Genomic DNA, 21,253 nt, shown 5'->3' on the forward strand with positions numbered 1-21,253 from the left:
ACTTTCAGATGCGAATATTATTGTGAGTGCAGTACAGTACATGCCTTTCAAATTTGGGGATGTGGAAGGGTTCTCATTTTACAGTACTGTATTAAAAATTTGTGTTGAGTAAATGTGTCTGTGGTACTGTATTGTTAAAATAGCTTGTGTACATAAGAAACTTTGTAAGTTAAGGATAGTCATTTGTAAATTGTGTATTATATATGGTTTGTCTTCAGTGTTCATAGGTGACTAGTAATTAAGGAGTATGATTATAGTATTTCCACGCTAACCTGCCCCGTAAAGCTGTATTTTTGGTGTCATTTGTTTATGTTTGCTAATGCCTTGAAATCATTTGCATTTTGATAGTCCAGTTATTTAACATTAGTTTAGAGAATAACAGGTCTGCTTGCCAATTGTGAACATATTTAGTTTGAATAAATAGACAGCCACACGAACATTTTCTATGAACCAATCGGGTATTTTTATAGAAGAGGGGTGTGACTTATGGGTCAGGTTAGAATGGAAAGGGTATCGTAGGGAACCACCGTGAAGCAGATGTCACTGTCACAAATAGTATGCCAACTGTTTATCTTGGTAGCCCCACAGTGTTACAGGTACAGGTATTGCCAGGCCTGTCCTTCACTGACACCTCCTTTATTTGGACTTATTTACTGCAGCATCAGCCATGATTTGATCCATGCTACTGTGCTCTATTTTTTCCTTTTAATAATGTTCTTTTCCCTCTGTACATCTGTCCTTACCCCTCATTTAGTCCTCTTTTTAACATTTAGTTACTGTATCATTGCTTAGTCAGCCTCATGTTTCCTCTGTGATTTTATTCTCAGTAAGTAAATCTCAGCTACTGATGTTCCTCAAACCAATTTCTAGGTTTTTCAGGATAGATATCAAGTTGTTAAGGGTTGTGGCAATCATTGACACACACCTGATATAGAGATGTTCAGGAGCAAAAGTATGTGATGGAGATGGTGCTTATGTCATTTATTGTAATTTTAGGAGGAATTAAAGAAGAGTAATACCTCAATATAATTAGAGTACAGTATATATATACCTGTATATATATATATATATATATATATATATATATATATATATATATATATATATATATATATATATATATATATATATATATATATATATATATATATACAGTGGTACCCCACTTAACGCGGTCAATTGAACCCAGAGGGTCCCGCGTTAAGTGAAAACCGCGTTAAGTGAATAACAGAACATATGGGATTAATTCCAATAGAACCCAGCCCGACCCCCAAACTCCACTTTTTGACGACAAATAACTATGTTGTAGTAAAAATAACATCTTAATTTTATGATGGTACATGCACACAATTAATACTTAAGAGAAATACAGTCGCCAAGTTAATGTCCATTCAAATAATGGACTCAACTCCCTCCCCCTCTCACACTACAGTACACAGCCAGCTAACAGATGGTCGGTCGGTCCCTCCCTCCCCCCCCCCACCCCCCACCAACCGTCCCAAGGAGATGTGTGGGATAACCTCAAACTAAAGTTAGGAAAATATAATTGACATTGCTGGATTCCTTGTAAGACCAGGAATATTTTGAATATAAATGTCATATATTTTTCACAAAAGATAACATACTTACTCAGATTAAACATTTTATCTAAAAATTGTATGTTTAATGCAAAAAATATGTTGTTTATATTCAAAATGATCACCAAATTATAAGAATTCCAGCAATGTAAATTATATTCTGGCCGGATAATTTGTATGAATTTTATGAGCTAAAACAAATATCTACAGTTAATAAAAAAAAAAATATATTCTTCACACTATCTGTCAATCAAAGTACCCCACCTTGCCTCCCCCCCTCTTCCAACCGCGCGGTCAGTCCCAACCCTCCCCCCACCCCCCACCAATCCTCCATTCAAGAGTTTTTAACATTTAGTATTAAATAATACCTCAGATTAAAGTTAGGATAATATAATTGACATTGCTGGATTCCTTGTAAGACCAGGAATATTTTGAATATAAATGTCATATATTTTGGACAAAAGATAACATACTTACTCAGATTAAACATTTTATCTAAAAATTGTATGTTTAATGCAAAAAATATGTTGTTTATATTCAAAATGATCACCAAATTATAAGAATTCCAGCAATGTAAATTATATTCTGACCGGGTAATTTGTATGAATTTTATGAGCTAAAACAAATATCTTCAGTTAAAAAAAAATAATTCTTCACCGGGTAACAGATGGTCGGTCGGTTGGTCCCTCCCTCCCCCCCACCAACCGTCCCAAGGAGATGTGTGGGATAACCACTAAATTTTAATAAATAATACCTCAAACTAAAGTTAGGATAATATAATTGACATTGCTGGATTCCTTGTAAGACCAGGAATATTTTGAATATAAATGTCATATATTTTGGACAAAAGATAACATACTTACTCAGATTAAACATTTTATCTAAAAATTGTATGTTTAATGCAAAAAATATGTTGTTTATATTCAAAATGATCACCAAATTATAAGAATTCCAGCAATGTAAACTATATTCTGGCTGGGTAATTTGTATGAATTTTATGAGCTAAAACAGGCAGTCAGGCAGGGTGGCGGGTGGGGGGTGGTGCGAATCTAAAAATAGCTCTCGAGCCGGACACTCACCGCGTATACAGAACTTACTGGGACGTACGACCGTCTCAGTCGTACCAAAATTTTTTCAAATTACGTATTTTCGAGTCCCAGCGTTAATGATTGCGCTGTTTACTGACAAAATTTTCATTTGTAATTCACTTTAAAATGGCTGGTAAGCTTAAAAGTGAGAGTTTTGTGGTGCTGAGAAGAAAAAGAGACACCCATTTTAGATTTTCTATGTATTATTTAAGCATTTTCGACTTACGACCAATTCGACTTACAACCTGGATCCCTAACCTCGTTGTAAGTCGAGGAGCAGCTGTATATAAGAACTTAGGCTATGATATAGTGGGATTTTAAACATTATTCTGTAAGTACGGTATATATATAACATGCGTTCCGACTTATGTTCATATCCGACTTAAAATCGTCCTCAGGAACGGTACCCATTCGTAACCCGGGGACCCCCTGTACTGTACACTCAAGTTTAATCTGTGACATTCCTTAGGATGCAACCATTGATTTAATGCTTGATGTTATGGAACACTCACATTTATACAGTAGTGTGTAATACACCAAAATGCACTGTTTGAAACCTTAAATTATATACAGTAATACCCCGCTTTACGCGGTTCTCATTTACACGTTTTACATTTACGCGGTACCCTGCCAGAACCGGAATTCCCACTTTACACGGTGCAGGTGCATCTACTCATATGCGCGGGTGAAGTATAATTTTTTTATTTAGCTCATAAAATTCATACAAATTACCCGGCCAGAATAAAATTTACATTGCTGGAATTCTTACAATATGATGATCATTTTGAATATACCGTAAACATCATAGATTTTGCATTAGACATACAAATTTTAGATCTAATGTAAGAATTTTGTTTACTCATAGCAAATATGTTATCTTTTGTGCAAAATATATGACGTATATATTCAAAATATTCCTGGTCTTGCAAGGAATCCAGCAATGTCAATTATATTATCCTAACTTTAGTCTGAGGTGTTATTTATTACTAAAAATGTAAATATATTGTTTTACCCCAAACATTTCTCTGGTAAGGTGGGGGGTAGGGAGGGACCCAGCGAGCGTGGGAAGAGGGGGGGGAGCCGGAGAGGGGGGTATTTTGATTGACAGATAGTGTCTGGGTGAAGTATATTTTTTTTATTTACTGAAGATATTTGTGTTAGCTCATAAAATTCATACAAATTACCCGGCCAGAATATAATTTTCATTGCTGGAATTCTTACAATATGATGATCATTTTGAATATAAACATCATAGATTTTGCATTAGACATGCAAATTTTAGATCTAATGTAAGAATTTTGTTTACTCAGAGCAAATATGCTATCTTTTGTGCAAAATATATGACGTGTATATTCAAAATATTCCTGGTCTTACTAGGAATCCAGCAATGTCAATTATATTATCCTAACTTTAGTTTGAGGTATTATTTATTACTGTACCTTAAAATCTAGTGTTTTCACCCAAACCTTTCTCAGAGAGGGTGGAGCCAGCGAGCGTGGGGAGGGGGGGGAGTGGAGTCCATTATTTGAATGGACATTAACCTGGCGACTGTATTTCTCTTAAATATTAATTGTGTGTGCAAACCATCATAAAATTAAGATGGTATTTTTACTACAACATAGGTATTGTGTCGGAAAAAGTGGAGTTTGGGAGTCGGCCCAGTCTCTATTTAAATTAATCCCATATGTTCTGTTAATCCATTTACGCGTTTCTCGTTTTATGCGGACCTCTGCGGGTTCAATTGACCGCGTAAATCAGGGTATTACTGTGTGTGTATATATATATATATATATATATATATATATATATATATATATATATATATATATATATATATATATATATATATATATATATATATATATATATATATATATATATATATATATATATATATATATATATATATATATATATATATATATATATATTCTTATTTCCAATGGGGTTATCAGCATATATATATTAACCATGCTTCCAAATTCCCAGGTGTGACATTTTACTCCTCTGTGACCCATATACATGTACTGAGTTTCTTATTTTCTTCCTATTTTATTCTTCATGACCTATGATTGTACATGATGTTGTAGTATTATGCTTCTGAATTATTTTACCGAGTGATTCTTGTCGGCCAGTATTTGAAGTTCAAACAATGTATACTATATCTGTTAACCATTCTGCTGATCCTGAATTTAGAGTTACTACTAGAGTTCAGATGTTCTGACAAAATGCCATAAATGCTTATTTCTGCAGTTTTAATATACAGTAAAGTGACTATTTTCATAGGTTTTTATATAATTCTGCTATTGGAGAACTTAAGTGTTTATTTAATCACTATTTGGCTGTCCTTAAAGAAAAGAAAATATCCTGCTTCTTTCCATAAACCAGATTACTTAATGTTAAAATCAAACATATCCTACTGCACTGTTTTAACGGGTACAGTACTGTACATGTGAATATATCCTGACACGACACCCATTCTCTGCGGCTTGGACCGTACTGTTTGAATCGGTCAGTTCAGAAGCAATGTGTTGTATATAGATGGGGCAGTATTATCTGGCAAAATGTGCAAAAACAAAATTGTTAAGTATGAGAAGTAGTACAGTCGTGGTCAAAAGTAATCATCCACTCCACCACCAACCCCTGCGCTTGGCCAGGCCCTTTCTGCATGGTAAGTCATATGGGGTGGAGAAGGGAAACAGTTCACTTGAGGGAGGGCCATTTGTATGTGGGGGAGGGGTGTGGGAAGGTGGTAAGTGATGCAAATTGCTCATCAGAGAGGGAGGTGGATGAAGAAAGCAGGGAAATTTATGAAAGAAGAAAGGGATGAATGGATAAAAGTTTTTTCTTACTATATTATCTTAGATTTACATGCTTGAATGAGTAACAGATGAGGAACCATATTTTATGATTCTTATAATGTGCCATTCATTTCCTTATTTATAATTTTTTCAGATTGTTGGTGAGATTTTAAACAATAGAAATTAGATACTTATAATAATGCTGGTATGAGGAGAAATATTGAAAACGAAGGTGGAAATCACATTTATTTTTAATATACCCTGTATACCAGTGCAGGACATACAGAATCTCATTAGCCCATCCACTGTCCTCCTCGTCTGTCAATCGTGGTTTCCCGGGTCTAAAATTATATCATTTATATGAATTAAGAGTTCGAATACTCGTATGTTTTGTTTACATTACACACCCTAAATTAGTCATTTTAATATATCAAATGCCAGCAAACCACCAAAAATACTCACCACACCCAGTTTCCCAAGTTCCCAGACTCCTCCCAGTGGGTTGACCAACATCTCACAGGCTGCCTGGTGATCCCAACATCACTTCCAATTTCTGACACATTGTATCAAGTCATACGCAAACCGATAATTTGCCTGCGGCTCACCAATTGACGTTTTTTAGCGTCCATCCTGGTCGGTCTGGGTGTGAAGCAGTGGCCAAACACCATTGCCACTATCACCTCACATTGATTTTCACAACTTTTTGAAACATATTACAGGGTGGACAAGTTACAGTGTATCCAACAATTCATTCAATTTTTTTTTTTTTTCAATTAATAGTGATTTTTTCTTTTTCAAGAACGGTAGTGGTGAGAGGTGAAAGTGAACAAGTAACAGCCTAGTTTAGTGTTATTGGTGGTGAGCAAGCCTTACCCCTAACACACTCTTATGTTGTCATATCAGGGGCTTTCCCTCATGGAAGCCAGACACTTTATCAACCCTAATGACACATTACCTGCTAAATGCTCACTTGCATTCCTCCCCAGAATCTCGAGTAAAGGCACAGATAACTAAGGGAAAGTTAAGTCCTTATGACACCTCCCCGGACACCTGCCTTTCTGGTTGGTTGGGCCTTAGGCTGTCAACTTCAAGCTACATCCACCAACCAAGGTGTTAAGGATAATTCTAAGACTTCATACACTCTCACTACATATGGCCCTTGACATGTGCACTCCTACCTTACCCGGGTCTGCCACCTCTAGTTCTCCCCTCTCCCCCCATCAATACCTCCTCCATCCTTTTGTAACCTGTTGTGTAGAAAAGCCTTGAGCTCACAGGTATGGTAGTTGGAGGGGTGGATGTTTACTTTTGACTGTGACTGTACTTTGTTTATCAACATTTAGACACTTTCAACCACAAATTGGTAAATAGAGTACAATATTGTACATGCCTATTCAGTTCATATACTACAGCTTCCAGTCAGCAGTCTCAATTTTTGTTGGACTTGTGCAAGGCATTTGTTGATGCCAAAATTCCCCTATGGAAACTGGAAATTAAGTCTGAAGTATTTTATGGAGAAATACTCCAAGGAGAATGTACCACGTGAGGCTACCTTACGGACACCTGTAAAGATATCTTGCCCACATTTTCTCTCTGAGGAGCAGCAAAGTTTCAATTGAGAAAATTAATAAATTTTGCTCTTTTTGCAACTTATTGATTATTTAACTCTATTTTACTAACAGTCTTGTAATACTTTACATAAAATTTGTATAATTATATTTTAAGTGACTAAACATCTGGGCTCTAGTTATTACACAAAAATTATAACAAATAAGAGGAAAAGATCAGGTAAAAGTGTGGTATATTTAGTTAAAGTTAACCTGATTAGAAAGTTTTAAAAATTTCTTCATGTGGCATTGAATTCTGTTGCAGGTAAAGAACAAAGTAGTTCAAGTGTAGGTACGGTGATTGGAGTGGTGTTTCTGGTAGCACTTGTGCTGGGTATAGCTGGATGGGTCACCTATGCATATTTCTTCCCACATTCCGCCTCTGGTCAAATTCTTATTCAGGTAAGCTGAACAGTATTACACTGTGCAGGTGTGAAAGTGTATACCTGATAAATCATTGTAATATCAGTCAAATCCCTTGTGTTTTATTATATATTTCAGGGACTCAATTCACATATGCCTTTACTCACATAGCTACTGAATTTAGGGTTTTATTAATTTAATCCTTATTATTCCAGTGAGTTTAATTATGTTCATTGAGACACATATGGTGAATAGAAGAGTGTAAGGAAAATGTGTATCCCAGTTGTTTGTGTTAAGAATATGAATGAGAAATATTTGAAGGAAGGAAAGATTATTTGGTTTATGTTAATTTATAGATCTGCAGAAATGGTGAGTTGATTGTAAAGTGATGTGAGAAGTATTAAAGTGTGATGGATAAATGGAAAAATTATTGTATGTCATTTAAAGTATTTGGAAAAAGGGAACTGATTTCTAGTGACAGTAGGACGAAATCAAGGTTGTGTTGTGTCACCATGGTGTTCAGTATTTTCATAGATGGGGATAGTAAGAGAAATGTAAACATAAGTGAAGGAGGAGGAAGGGTTTCTTGAGTGGTTGAAATCCAAAAAATATACTGGGATAGTGACAAGAGCCAGACCACAGTGGAGAAGAATTTTATAAGATTGTAGAAGTGAGTGGAGATGAAAAATCCAGTGAGGGATCAACTTGGCTAAACAGTTACATTTGTAACTTGGAGGAAACTTGAAAGTTTTTTCTTATCCTTTTCTTAAAACAGTATAACATTTTATTCTGATAATTCTAGGTGCATCTAGTTCTTCCATTTATTTGGGGATGCAATACTGTACTATATGGTCATTAGATATATGTGTTGATAGTTTCCAGTTCTACCACTGAGTATACATTGCAGTATCACATTCATTTATGTTGTTGCAGTACCGCCCCAGCACGTGGTCATGGAAGATGGGAGAGGCCCGCTACACTGCTGCTTCTATTCACAGTATTCACATGTGAATTTCTAGATGCAGTTACGCTCATCATCATATTGTTCCGTGGCAGTGAATTGGAAGATTCCCAGTAAGATTCGTGACAAGTTAAATGTTGAGATTATTCAAAACATTCTCATAATACAAACAATAGTTGAATGAAACAAAATGGAGAGTTTTAAAGTTGGATTTAGGGTAATGACACACTTGTTGATTCTGTGCATATTATAATTTTCTTCCTTCCTCATTAACTTGCACTCTGCTTTGTGCTCATTTCTCAGGTAATTTTATGTGCTAAGCCTGCCTGGAAATAGGTAATATTAATCAGTTTTCTATATTTTGTCTTGAATAACTTTATTTGCATTTTGATTGGAGATTTTATAGAAATCATATTCTTTTATTTAGTTGCATTTTGTTTGCGGAAGAATCATCATTTGTCAATAAAATTTCTTCCATTTATTTTGCTAACAAATTCTGTGATTGTTTATATTCTGATTAAGATCTGACTTGTCCTGCAATTTTTCTACAATTGTTTTTAATGTGATAAAAAAAATCCTTCGTTAGTTGCAAATGATATTATTCCACAGTGTAAACTTGAGTGGAATAGGAAGTAACTTCTTAAAAAGCAGGTTCAGGTGAACTAGCAGGTAGTGTTAAGATCTGTAACACAAAATTAAGGATTTTTCTCCTTATGTTATAAACCCCGAGCTTCCCGACTCCAAATGTAAACCAATGAGTGTAATTTTGGATTCCGTTATGTAACATTTGTATGTATTCATCCTAAGTAATTATCCTTTGGGACACTAACCAAAGAGTTATGGAAAGATGTAGTATAATGACTGTACAGTACTATAAAACCCAGGGACAGGAAAAGTAGTGAGCGGGGTGAATCTCAAACCACAGTATGAGGTATTATTGTTCAAGTGAAGTAACTCAAGTGCAAGAAGAGCAAATCAGACAGGCCATCTGCTGGATCCCATGAGAAAAGATAAGAATGAGAAAATGTCCTACATTCAAATAGAGCGGTGAGATTGGGAGTTTTGGAGATGGGCACTGGGCAGGATAAGTTGAAGATCGTGTAAACATGTAAGGGAAGACCTTCATCCAGCTGGAGACAGATACAGGCGGATGAATTATATACTGTATACAGTATATTTATATGTGAAAGGGTGGTACATATCATACAGAAATTGTTAGTTGTTTATGCAGTGGAAACTTAATATCACCCATTTCCCATTGGTGTAAAAAAAATAAAATAAATTAGTGACACTGATTCATGGACTGGGAGTAATAGATATAAACTGATTGAATGTCAATCATTGTAGAAAATAAAGACAAACAAAAAAAATCAATACATGTATCGGTATTATTTAAGAGCAAATTTTGGTTGCCATCACAAATCTAGAAGTATTCAAATACATATGATAAATCTTAATGCTTGTAAGTAATGAGAAGATACTTTATTACTGTGTTATAATCGGTAAACCTGCTGCAGGTACAAGAACAAGTAATCAGCAAGATGATAAAATGCCTGTACTTGTATCATGGGAAAATTAAGTAATTCTAGGCCTAAGTTTGCAACATGGCTGCAATACCTTATGTTTTCTTTTTTACTATAAGAGGCTGAATACATCTGAAGGCCAGGTTATTTTACAAAGTCGTGTCCCCAGGCTACTCCCTAATATCTTTGTTGTTCCAGCATAATCACTGGTGCTGGGCAAGTAGTGACTGAAGCAGGCAACAGCGGTGTTCAGGTTTACCCAAGATTGGGTTGGCAACACACTGATGCTCCTCCATCATATTTTTTGTTGACGATATGCTTGCCCATTCAGCAAATAGCTTGTGTCCGATTGTCCCCTGGGCAATTTGTGTTCACTGATCATAAAAAAAAATATTAGTACAGGGTAGTCTAATTTTTCAAATCAGAGTTTAATATACAAAAATGAGGTACTGAAGTATTAAGAAATCACTGACATTGTCTAACCACTACATTCACAGTCACTAATATTGTTGTTCTTGGCCCATAATGAGAAAATTAGATCATCTGAAAATGTTGCTTCTAGATGCAGTATACCACTTTCAGTAAACATTTTTAGAGAGCAATAAATCCCATGCAAATTTTACTAAATCATACTACAATAGGTAAATCATTTGACAACCCGTATTTAAACATACAGTAAAACCTCCATACACTGGACTAATTGGGGCAGACCCCAGTCTGGAAAATGCAAGTCCCCAAAAAGTGAATCTAGGAAGGGGCATAACACTGCTTATCTGGACTGTTTCAAGAAAATCATTTGTTGTTATAATGTCATTACTGCGCTTCAACAGCTATGGTCTTTTAAGTACATAAAAGATTAGTAAAATACTATTACATCAATAAACAATATGAGAGCTAGAACTCTCTGGGTTGAAAATCAGACTAAGTCTGGTTGTTGACAATTGTTTTCACTGATTTTTTTTGTACTGTAAAGTGTTGTGTTAGGTAACCACAGAATTTGCCTTATGAATAAATGGAAAACTGTACAGTACTATAAATATAAAAATTTGAAAAAATAAAATAAAAGGGTAGGGGTATATTTATTGTGTGTGGGAGGTGAGAGTGATCTGGGAGCAGCAGGCCGGAGGTAGTGCGGGTGAGTGGCTCCCTTCCTCGGGATCCCCATGCAATTTTACCATAATTTCCATATTATTTAGATGCATTTGGTACTCGATTGATATAACATTATCGTAAAATAATCAACTTTCCTGACAAAGAATCCCAAACTCAAACTCAGATAGGTCATTGCGTCGTATTAAGTTCCAGTTGTTTGTATACAAAGCCGAAACAGCTGATCATCCTAGCTCATTCACCAGTGCTCTCCATCTCTCATGCATACCACAACATCTGTCTTCAGCACTTAGTAAATAGTACTGTATTGTATTTATCAGCACTTAACTAATATTGTAGTGTATTTATGAGCACTTAGTAAATAATAGTGTAGTGCATTATGCATCTGCATATTTCCTGGTTTGTTCATTAATCAGTTGTCTAAGTGTAAAAGTAGCCAAATCGAGGCATCAGATAATAAATAACATTAAGAAGGTATAGTGTCCATATCAAATACGATACAGGATGCTATAATGACCCTGATGTAAGCTGATTTGCTAAAAGCACTCCAGGAATGCATCCTGAATGAATACTATAACTTCAGATACAGCTTATCCTTTTACTGTCAAGTCAAATAACGGATATATTTTTCTATTATTGAATATGTTATAATTATTATGAGGAATCACAGCTCATAAGTCTAATCGTATTCTCATAATATTGAATCAATAAATAAACCTGACAAATGCGGCAATGCTCCCCACCCCCCACCCCTTATACATATGCAATCACTTAGGCCTACAGTAAGTCTAATTTGATCACTGTGCATTAATCAGTAAGCAAGTGGGGTTTTTTATTATTATTTTATTTTACCCATTTCTTAATTCCCTCAAGTATCTCCGTTAAAGACAATGCGTAAATAAATCTAAGTGGCGAGGAGCATTACACTGATACAAAACATGAAGGTAGGACTGAGAAACGTGCCGCTGCAGTCGCACAGACGTTCATCCGCACGTAAGCACACACAAACCGTCCGGACTGATAATGGATTTTCTGGACTTTTTTCATTATTTCTGGTGAAAAGAGAGGCAGTTCAGAATACCTCAGTGAAAAAAAAATTGCGATGTATTGAATTCTGGTGTATAGAGGTTTTACTGTACAATACCTGTACAGTAGTTCCTTTTGTGATCCCATACTGGTGAAAGAGATAAGTCACATTCAAACTGTATACTAATGTCAAGCGCTAGTAGTGGAAATGGCCTTTAATCTGAATACAAGTTGCAGAAATTCTTCACTAAATTAAATTGGTCACTCATGTACATAAATCTGTGCAAGTATTTCCCCATCTGCTCTTTCAAGTCATTTGCTGCTGTAATTCAAGGTCAATAGATTCAAGCTCAAACATACATGCAGACACTTCCATAATTTGCAATAATTAATTCATACTTTAATAATATGTTCTGCTATGGTCTTCCTCTTCCACTGTCACATCACACATCCTTCATATTAACTGATTCTTTGTCAGCAGTCTGTTGAAACTGGTGCACACTTATCTATGTGCTATTGTAATGGGTGGTAATGTTAATGAAGAGTTATGATTGTGTGGCCTTAAGTACGAATGTTTAAAGTCGACTGTGTAAGAGGAAACTATGATCGGGGATTCACCTCTCAAATGCCTGGATAATGTCTGTTGATACTGTTAGTTTTGTGATAGAGTTTTGTGTACAGTGAAGGAATTTTTATGTAGAGGAAGAAGAGTAAACAGATATACGTACAAAATTTTAGTCAACAACTGCTTTTTGTACTTGGAAGATACACGTGAAACTATAATTATTGTGAGTCATCAATATTTGCATTTGATATCACTTCTGGTGTTGATACACATGGATGGTTTGTAAAACTTAATGCACTTAGCCCCTAGTGGTAAAAATGAAGTTTGTGATATTGATGTGTCAAGAATTAGTGAAATTTCCAAAGTTTACCCCCTGATAATAAAGTCAGATATGTGTAATTTAGAAAATATAGTGGTCAGTCACACATGGAACCATAAATTAAGGTCTTTCATGAGTTTTGCTGCTGTGGATATGACACCAAGTCTATCCTTTCCAACTTTCAAATCTTGTTGGAATATTTGTCTTTCAAAATATAAATATTGAAAAAAGAAAAAGCAATCTAGTTAAGCTCAGGTTTGTTGCTAGTTTCATACAGGTCTACAGAAATTAAGTAACTTAAAGGACACTCTTAATCACTTACATTTTAGTTACTGGGTTCATATTTTTGCCAGTATGAGAATATCCATGTTGAGTTACTGTTATAAGATCCATAAAGGTCATTGAGCCAAGAGGCACACAAGCACTTTATAGTTTTCCAACGTACTGTATGACAGTAAACAATATAGAATGGTTGAGTTTTAGATATTTTATGAAGTGGCTCAAGTGAGAGGACTGGAAGACAGTAGAGATTAGACAAAATTCTCTAAGTGCAATTTCTATCATCAGATTTCACTGGTTTAGGGGTGCAAAGTGCATTGTCATATAAACCCTAATGTAATATATATATATATATATATATATATATATATATATATATATATATATATATATATATATATATATATATATATATATATATATATATATATATATATATATATATATATATATACACTGTACATAGATACTGAATATTTGGTATTAATCATGAAGAATGTGTTCAATATAAAGGGCAGTGTTTGTGTTTCATATGCAGTACTGTACAGTACAAGATTCTTGGTTTGGTAATGAGTTTCATAGCATGACACTTGAAGTACAATGTTCAAGTACACCGAGTCTCCACCGAAAGACGTCCTTTAGAGTGCCTTAAGTCAGTTTTCAAACTAATAATAGAGACTTATTCAGTATTTTTAACTGCACCTCCATAATTCAGCTACAGTTACGTCAATATGAGGTTTTATATTTCATTATTGTATATAAAAATTGTTCTTCTCATAGGTTATGTTATTCTGTATAGATGATAAGTTACTTTACTTACTGTAGAGTTTGAAAGTAGCCAACATCTCTGTAATGAAAGACTTAGATTGTATATGTAGATTGAAAACAATTAAATGCCTTTCACTGTATAATTGGATCTTGTATGTATAATAATGTGACTTTATTGGTAGATAGCTGTATTTAATAGACTTTATGGTAATTAGTTTGATTTATATTTTTTAATACAGAAATTTCTTATGATTTGCCTTATATTATTTGTAAGGAGCCCATCTAAGGTATTTCTAAACTTTGTAAAGTTGGCTTGTACCTAAACAACATTTTTGAAGCCTTCAAATTTTGTACTATAGCTTTTGTAACAGAGTTAAGACAGTGGATTGACTACTAGCTTGGTTCTAATTTTATTCTGTATATTATTTCTTGGATATATATTTAATATTTCCTCAGTATGTTTAGGCTGAATTTACTCTACCATTTTGGAAAGAATTCCCTCAACCATTTTAACAATACTGTACCATGGCTTCTACCTGAGGGCTGTGTAGGCTAGAGGGATTAGGATTTTAACATATTACTTACATGTGTCTTTGTATTGTAGAATGTGTTTTCCTGTTATTAATTTTGACTATATGTGTATTGAAATGCAGCATTTACCACCTATAAATCAATTACAAGTAAGACCCGAAAGTATACGTCAGATATTGCCAAGTGTCAAGGACTTTTGGCTGAACTTATAGTCATTTGTTAATTGCACATGTTGTTTTTAGGCACCTCTTGACAGTGTAGTGGTTAATGTGGTGTGTTTGCAAGTCAGGGTTGTCTTTATCCCTATTGCCAGAGTGCTAGGAAATGTGGTGTATTACGACTAAAATATGAGTACAGTAGTAACATTGGGACTTTGGATAGAAAACTGGGAATATTCTGCTTCAACAGATTGCTGCCAACTCCATGCTTATAAGTACAATTAATTGTGATGGAGACACTCTTGTGTGGTATTCAATATGGGGTCTACACAAGGGATTATTTATTATGCTCTTGAAGCTAACATCCCAGTGGAAGTGGGAGATAGCATACGACAATAATACCTTTCAATTTACTGTACAGCCTCTTGTTTGCAGGCCTCATCCCTTTCATCAGTGGGTGGGTTTGTCTGCTAGTAAGAACTATCAAAGAGTAAAATTCACTAAGCTAGAGGTCTTCTCTAGTTTTGAATTTTGCATGTGATCTGACATACATCTGAAAGGTTTTAGTCATTATTGTCTACTAAGGAACTGTCCATTAAGTGAACCTTCTTTCCCATTATCATAAATCAGTGTACTATGTGTCCAGTATACTTAAGCATGCTAGTCAGCAAACAGCACTAATTAACTATGTTTTAATGCACAGTATTTCAAAAAAGTATCTGTCCACACTATGTAAAACATTATGAGACTGGATGATAGATATTGGGACATGCATTTATTTTGATATACTGTATATTTTGGCATAATTAATATGATGTTTGGTTTTCAAATGTAAAAGGAACAGTATGCCACAGAGCCACGCATATCAACCCTCCCGAGACATGACAAGTTGCATGTAGCATTTCAGAAGTCATTGGACCCATCCTGGCAGATAATTTTTTGAGATACTGTACAGTGCTTGTGTCTCATGATTGCTGTTCCCTCCAAAAGTCCTCCTGGCTCTTCTGTACTCTGGTAATTTTGTGAGGACACTTTCCACATTTAAAACATTTTCAAGTAGAAGTATTGTACACATCTACTTCATGTTTACAAAATTACTTGTGTGATCCAATAAAGAACATACTGTATATTGTGAAGTGTTGTGGTAGCACTAACAACATTCCTGAAACACTGCCACAAAAGTAAATGTTGGATGGGGTTACAAGAGGTGAACTGCTGACCCAGAAAAGTTGACACTGGCCATGCCATATGATGAGCATCGTTAACAATAAGGTAAATAAAAACTGTAGGCTCCTCTTATACTCTATTGCACAATCAACTGCTGTGACACTATTAAACTGTATTTTGTATTTTTTCAGCTTGTTAATGTAAATTGTGGGTGTGCACATTACATATTTTGAAAGAGTTATTGTATTAACTTTTTAGATTACATATTACCCACTTTGCATCACTTCCAAAAAAAAATCCTGTACTGAATGGAAAACTTCCCTTTAGCAACAACTCACTGCCCTAATAAGCCCACTATCAAGAGATTCTTGTGTGTGTATGTGAGAGAGAATTAATATTATATGGTCACCCTGTGTTATAGAGGGAAAGGACTTAAGAGTGTTAAAACATACTAAATCATGGCAAACCTTTGATAGAATATTCCAGACTTGGCTTGTGGTAGATGTTGAAGTAAGTGGTGCAATATATTTAGAAATGGAAAATGTGTGAATATTGTCTATTAGATGATGTGTGTTACTTCCCACACTAATGTGATCTGTAGATATGTACACAATTCTACCTTCTTAAAGACAAAATTTTTCTTACCAACTAGCATTTTATATTCATCTTATTGATTTGCCTTGGTTAGAGATTGACAATAACTTAGTACACTTGTAATTTATTTTACACCATCAGAAAGTGTATTTATGTTGCAGTGCAGTGTTTGCTCATGGATGGTTACTTGTTGACGAAAAGTAGCAGCGAGACTCCACAGTAATATTGTACAGTACAAGGGTATCTGTATTCATATTTACAAAACACTTCCCATGAAGAAATAACTCAGAAGGTTTTTTACCATCAAAATTAATTGATTTTTCAGTCATTTAAATAGCCCTTAAACATCACTGTATTTGTATTATTTTGTGACACTGTTGGTCAATGTTTGCATAAGAAACATTGTAATATTTACCATAATGTTTGTGTTTTGGAAGTGTCCCTTTTCATGCTCCAGATCCTGTTTAGTGTTAACTAGTTTTCTTCTGTTGTCAAGGGTTAACTGATTGGTGACAAATGGGAAGTACCTTTCAGGATTATAAAGAGTGAAGGTAATATTGTGCCTTTAATAGATGATGGTTTGTAGAGTGCCTTATCTACCTCATGGAATTTCTTTCATAGCACATCTTTCTTCTACTCTTGACTGGGATGTTAATAAGAGATGCAAATCATTAAGGTTTAGCTAAACAAAGTGGAAGGAAAATATTACATAGAAAACTAAATATCAGCTTCATAGATCTATGGAACCACTGTAAAATTATGCAGTACATGGCAACCTTGAAGAGCTGTTGGTACTGTCACTGACTGAATTTTTTTTAACACCAATTTGGTTATTTGGGGAACTATGAAGGATATTTGTGTATTAATATTGTAGCTATATATTTTGGGGAAAAAATACTTTGTCGAGGCCAAGATACTGGTATGAGACCCTCTTAATAATTATAAGAGGGTAATGCATTGGAAAGAAACCATTTAAAATTGAAATTGGTTTTCCCTCAGATTGTTGCAATTGAATAAGGTTACAGAGAATCACCAAATTGTTCAACTTATATTACTGTTCAGTAATAGTTTACCAGTACATAAATTACCCGTACAAGATTAACACTAGTACATGTACTCGACCCATGAAAAATATATCTAGTTATTATTTAATGATATTAATACAGATCTAATGATTTAAGACCTTTCACACACAATAACTTTGTGTATAAAAATCTTTGAAGTTAAAATTTATAACTGGAGTACCACATCTTCAGATACAAGCCATGTCATCAACCTCTTGTCTATTGGGGGTTTTGACTCCAACTTAAGGTAAATAGACACTTTATATCTAGTTTTTATTGTGCCTAAACTATTCAGTACCATCCACTCTTGAGGCCTTAAAGGAAATAATGATCTTGATGTCATATCCTGTAGGTAACTTATAGTGTAGTGAAATGAATGGACCAATGTTTAATGAATTAATCCCTTGACTTGTTCAAGTTGTGAGTAGCTCCCAGTTTACTAATTGATGAGAATGGTAATCATTATACCTTTTAAGCCACCGAGAATGCAAGTTAGAATATCATTGGGATTGTAAAAGAAGAGCATATGTAAACAGTAAAAATTTTGGTTTTATTGCAGACCAATGTTTGTTTGATCATTTATACTTATTATTGTTTACTAAATTAAAAAGCATAGACACTTATAAGTTCAGTAAAATTATTCAATGTTATTCTGTACATAGAAAACCACTTTGTATGCAATGTACAGAGCTAATATTGTAATATTATAAGATTTTGATGAATAAATGTGCTGTTAAGTTTCTTCGGTAATGTGTGCCAGTCTTACATTTGCCAATGTTTAAAATTCACTTCATGTACTGTTGGTGTTACTCTTGGGGTAACTTTTGCTGGAACATCTTGCAAAGCTTGATTATGGGCTTAGTTGAGACTTTGAAGGTAAATGTAATGTTTTCCAATGTACATGATTTAAAATTAGTGAGATAGACTTGCAATAAGTTATGTAGAAGATATTTACATTAGCTGGAAAGATGTACCCTATGTTTTAAAAGTGAATAAGTCTCCTGTGGATGCATAACACATATCTAGAAATGCTTCAAAGATCCGAGACCTCTTGTAAGTACCGTACTGTAAAGGTATATTGACAATAACATTGTAGTACACAAGGGAATTTTGACCCTTTGAGCTGTAAGTTTTAGGCACTTCCAGTGTAATTCACATTTTAGAGAGGTGTGATTTTATAACATAACATGAATCTGTGAGCCAAGCTGGTTGTTATCCACTCTATGGTAAATGGAAGAGAGCTTTAAAAGTTTGATAATGATTAGTATTAGTTATTAAGAGAATCATTCACAATAGTGAGCTGTATCTAAATGATTGATCTATGTGTACAAGCACAGTAGCATCTTTTACACATACAATATAAGATTAGGATGTTCATCAATTATGGGAAACCCTTATTTGAGAGCCTGAAGTTCGTAGTTATTGATTCAAAAGTATGTCACAAAACAAGAATGTTATATGTATTGTGTACCTAGTGTCATGTTTTTTAGTAGCCCAGCTTAAGGATAAATTGCATTATAGAAGGAGTAATACAAGGAAAGGCTTAATATTAGAAATGCATTTTGTGAGGAAGTATGGTAAAGGTTTTGAATTAAGTTGTGAAGGAGCTACCATGCACAAAGTAAATTATAATTGAAGATAAAGTATTTAAATAACAATACATAACGTTTGAAATACTATCAGGACACTTTTCACTGGCACGGAATTCGTGATGGTTTATCAATTTTTTTATTACCACTGTTCAACTATCCTGGGTACATTTGTAACATATATTGTAAGGAAGGTAATTTAAATTATTGATTAGCTTATTGGCAGGAAAAAATTTGTTGTAACTTGTGAACAAATACCATGCCAAACAACCTTATGCAATATACATTTTCTGTGATACAGTACTTTCATATCATATGTGGCCGTGTATGTTTGTAAGAGTACAATAGGATGAACTTTTTCATTTTGAGGACAGAATACCACTCCAGCAAAACATTATTTTTGCAAGCACTTTACTGGGGCTAATCTTTATGCAATGTAAAAAAAAATCATATGGTAACCAAAATTTTAAACACATAGGCACTAGTGCAAATTCACACAAATACAGGTGCTCACTTGTGCATACTACATACATTAATATATATATATATATATATATATATATATATATATATATATATATATATATATATATATATATATATATATATATATATATATATATATATATATATATATATATATCACACAAAACCTTAGTTTTATAGCATATAATACATTAAAGACTAAGCAGTAACCGAAGAGATTTTCATTGTAAAAAATATCAAAATGTTCCTGTACTCTACCTACTCTACAGTACTGTACTGTACTGTACTCTGCTACTGACCTGTACTGCACTTTACTTTCCTGTACTCTACTGTACTATCCTGTACACTACTCTACTGTACTATCCTGTACACTACTGTACTATCCTGTACACTACTCTACTGTACTATCCTGTACACTACTCTACTGTACTATCCTGTACACTACTCTGACTGTACTACTCTACTGTACTATCCTGTACTCTACTGTACTATCCTGTACACTACTCTACTGTACTATCCTGTACACTACTGTACTATCCTGTACACTACTCTACTGTACTATCCTGTACACTACTCTACTGTACTATCCTGTACACTACTGGACTGAACTGTATTCTACTCTACTGGACTGAACTCTACTGCCCTATATTGTACTATACTATACTATACAGAGTATATCATAAGTGTTCAGGTTATGCCTCAGTTACTGTGTTCATATCCTATGTTCCTTGTGCCCTCCATTAACATTCTGTATATACTATAACATATATTAATGTACCAGTATTTATTTTTAAATACACTATAGTAAAAAAAAAATCATGATCATTATTACCAGATTTTTTTTTTTTTTTAGATGGCTGTGAAGCAATTTGATTGTTAATGGTATTGTACATATTTTAGTGTTTTGCATCCAACTGTTAACAAACAAAAATCTTACTTAATTTTCCTGGGGAGGATACTAAGCTTTTTTTTTTTTTTTTTTATTACCTTGAATATAAAAATGAAGACTTACCCTGAAACTGAACTTAGGACATTTTGCACTTGGGAGTTCTGGTAGAGGGTAGCAGTATCATGTGTGAAGGGGTAACAAGTCATAATTGGGGTTCAGAGCTTGTACAATCCTATTTTTGGAGACCGTTAGTGTGTAAAGAAGACAGATATAGTGTGTTAGTGTGTAAAGGAAACATAATGTGTCTTAGGGTGTTGTATGTAAAGAAGATCGATATAGTGTGTTTGTGTGTAAAGGATACAAACATAGTATGTCTTAGGCCCCAGTGTGTTGTTAGTGTGTAAGGAAGATAGATATACAGTACTGTAGTGTAGTGTGTCATATCAACTTTAAACCCCTGACCTTAAGTTCGTTGAAAATTTCTTGTGACTTTGGGAGATATATACAGTACAGCGAACCCTCAAAGATCCAGACCCTGAAGGGGGGGGGGAACCACCTGTCTGAAAAAGCCGATTGTCCACATCTTCCGCCGAATGTACTATATGTATAAAAACGATAATGATATAAAAAATAAATATACAGTACAGTATGTTATGACATATCTGACACACACCGTTTTAGCAGGGACTATTTCGGAAAAGATATTTGTGTACCGGTATACTATTTTCCTCCTGTAGCCATAGTTTTCTTAAAATAATATATACAGTACCAGTAAATATGAGGAATAA

General features: G+C 34.3%; 1 protein-coding gene across 3 annotated transcripts in view; it reads left to right on the top strand.

Annotated features, from left to right (window-relative positions):
- Window positions 1–19,732, top strand: part of LOC121876849 (plexin domain-containing protein 2-like) — a 43,602-nt gene extending 23,870 nt beyond the window's left edge. For all 3 annotated transcript variants that reach the window (XM_042382309.1, XM_042382311.1, XM_042382310.1), the window contains 2 exons: window positions 7,339–7,475; window positions 8,370–19,732. In XM_042382309.1, coding sequence (XP_042238243.1) covers window positions 7,339–7,475; window positions 8,370–8,447 — 215 coding nt within the window. In that variant the 3' untranslated portion in view covers window positions 8,448–19,732. The remainder of the gene's footprint in view (window positions 1–7,338; window positions 7,476–8,369) is intronic.
- Window positions 19,733–21,253: the final 1,521 nt, after the last annotated feature.

This window comes from Homarus americanus, unplaced genomic scaffold, assembly GCF_018991925.1.
Source record: "Homarus americanus isolate GMGI-L3 unplaced genomic scaffold, GMGI_Hamer_2.0 scaffold50281, whole genome shotgun sequence".
Taxonomy (NCBI): domain Eukaryota; kingdom Metazoa; phylum Arthropoda; class Malacostraca; order Decapoda; family Nephropidae; genus Homarus; species Homarus americanus.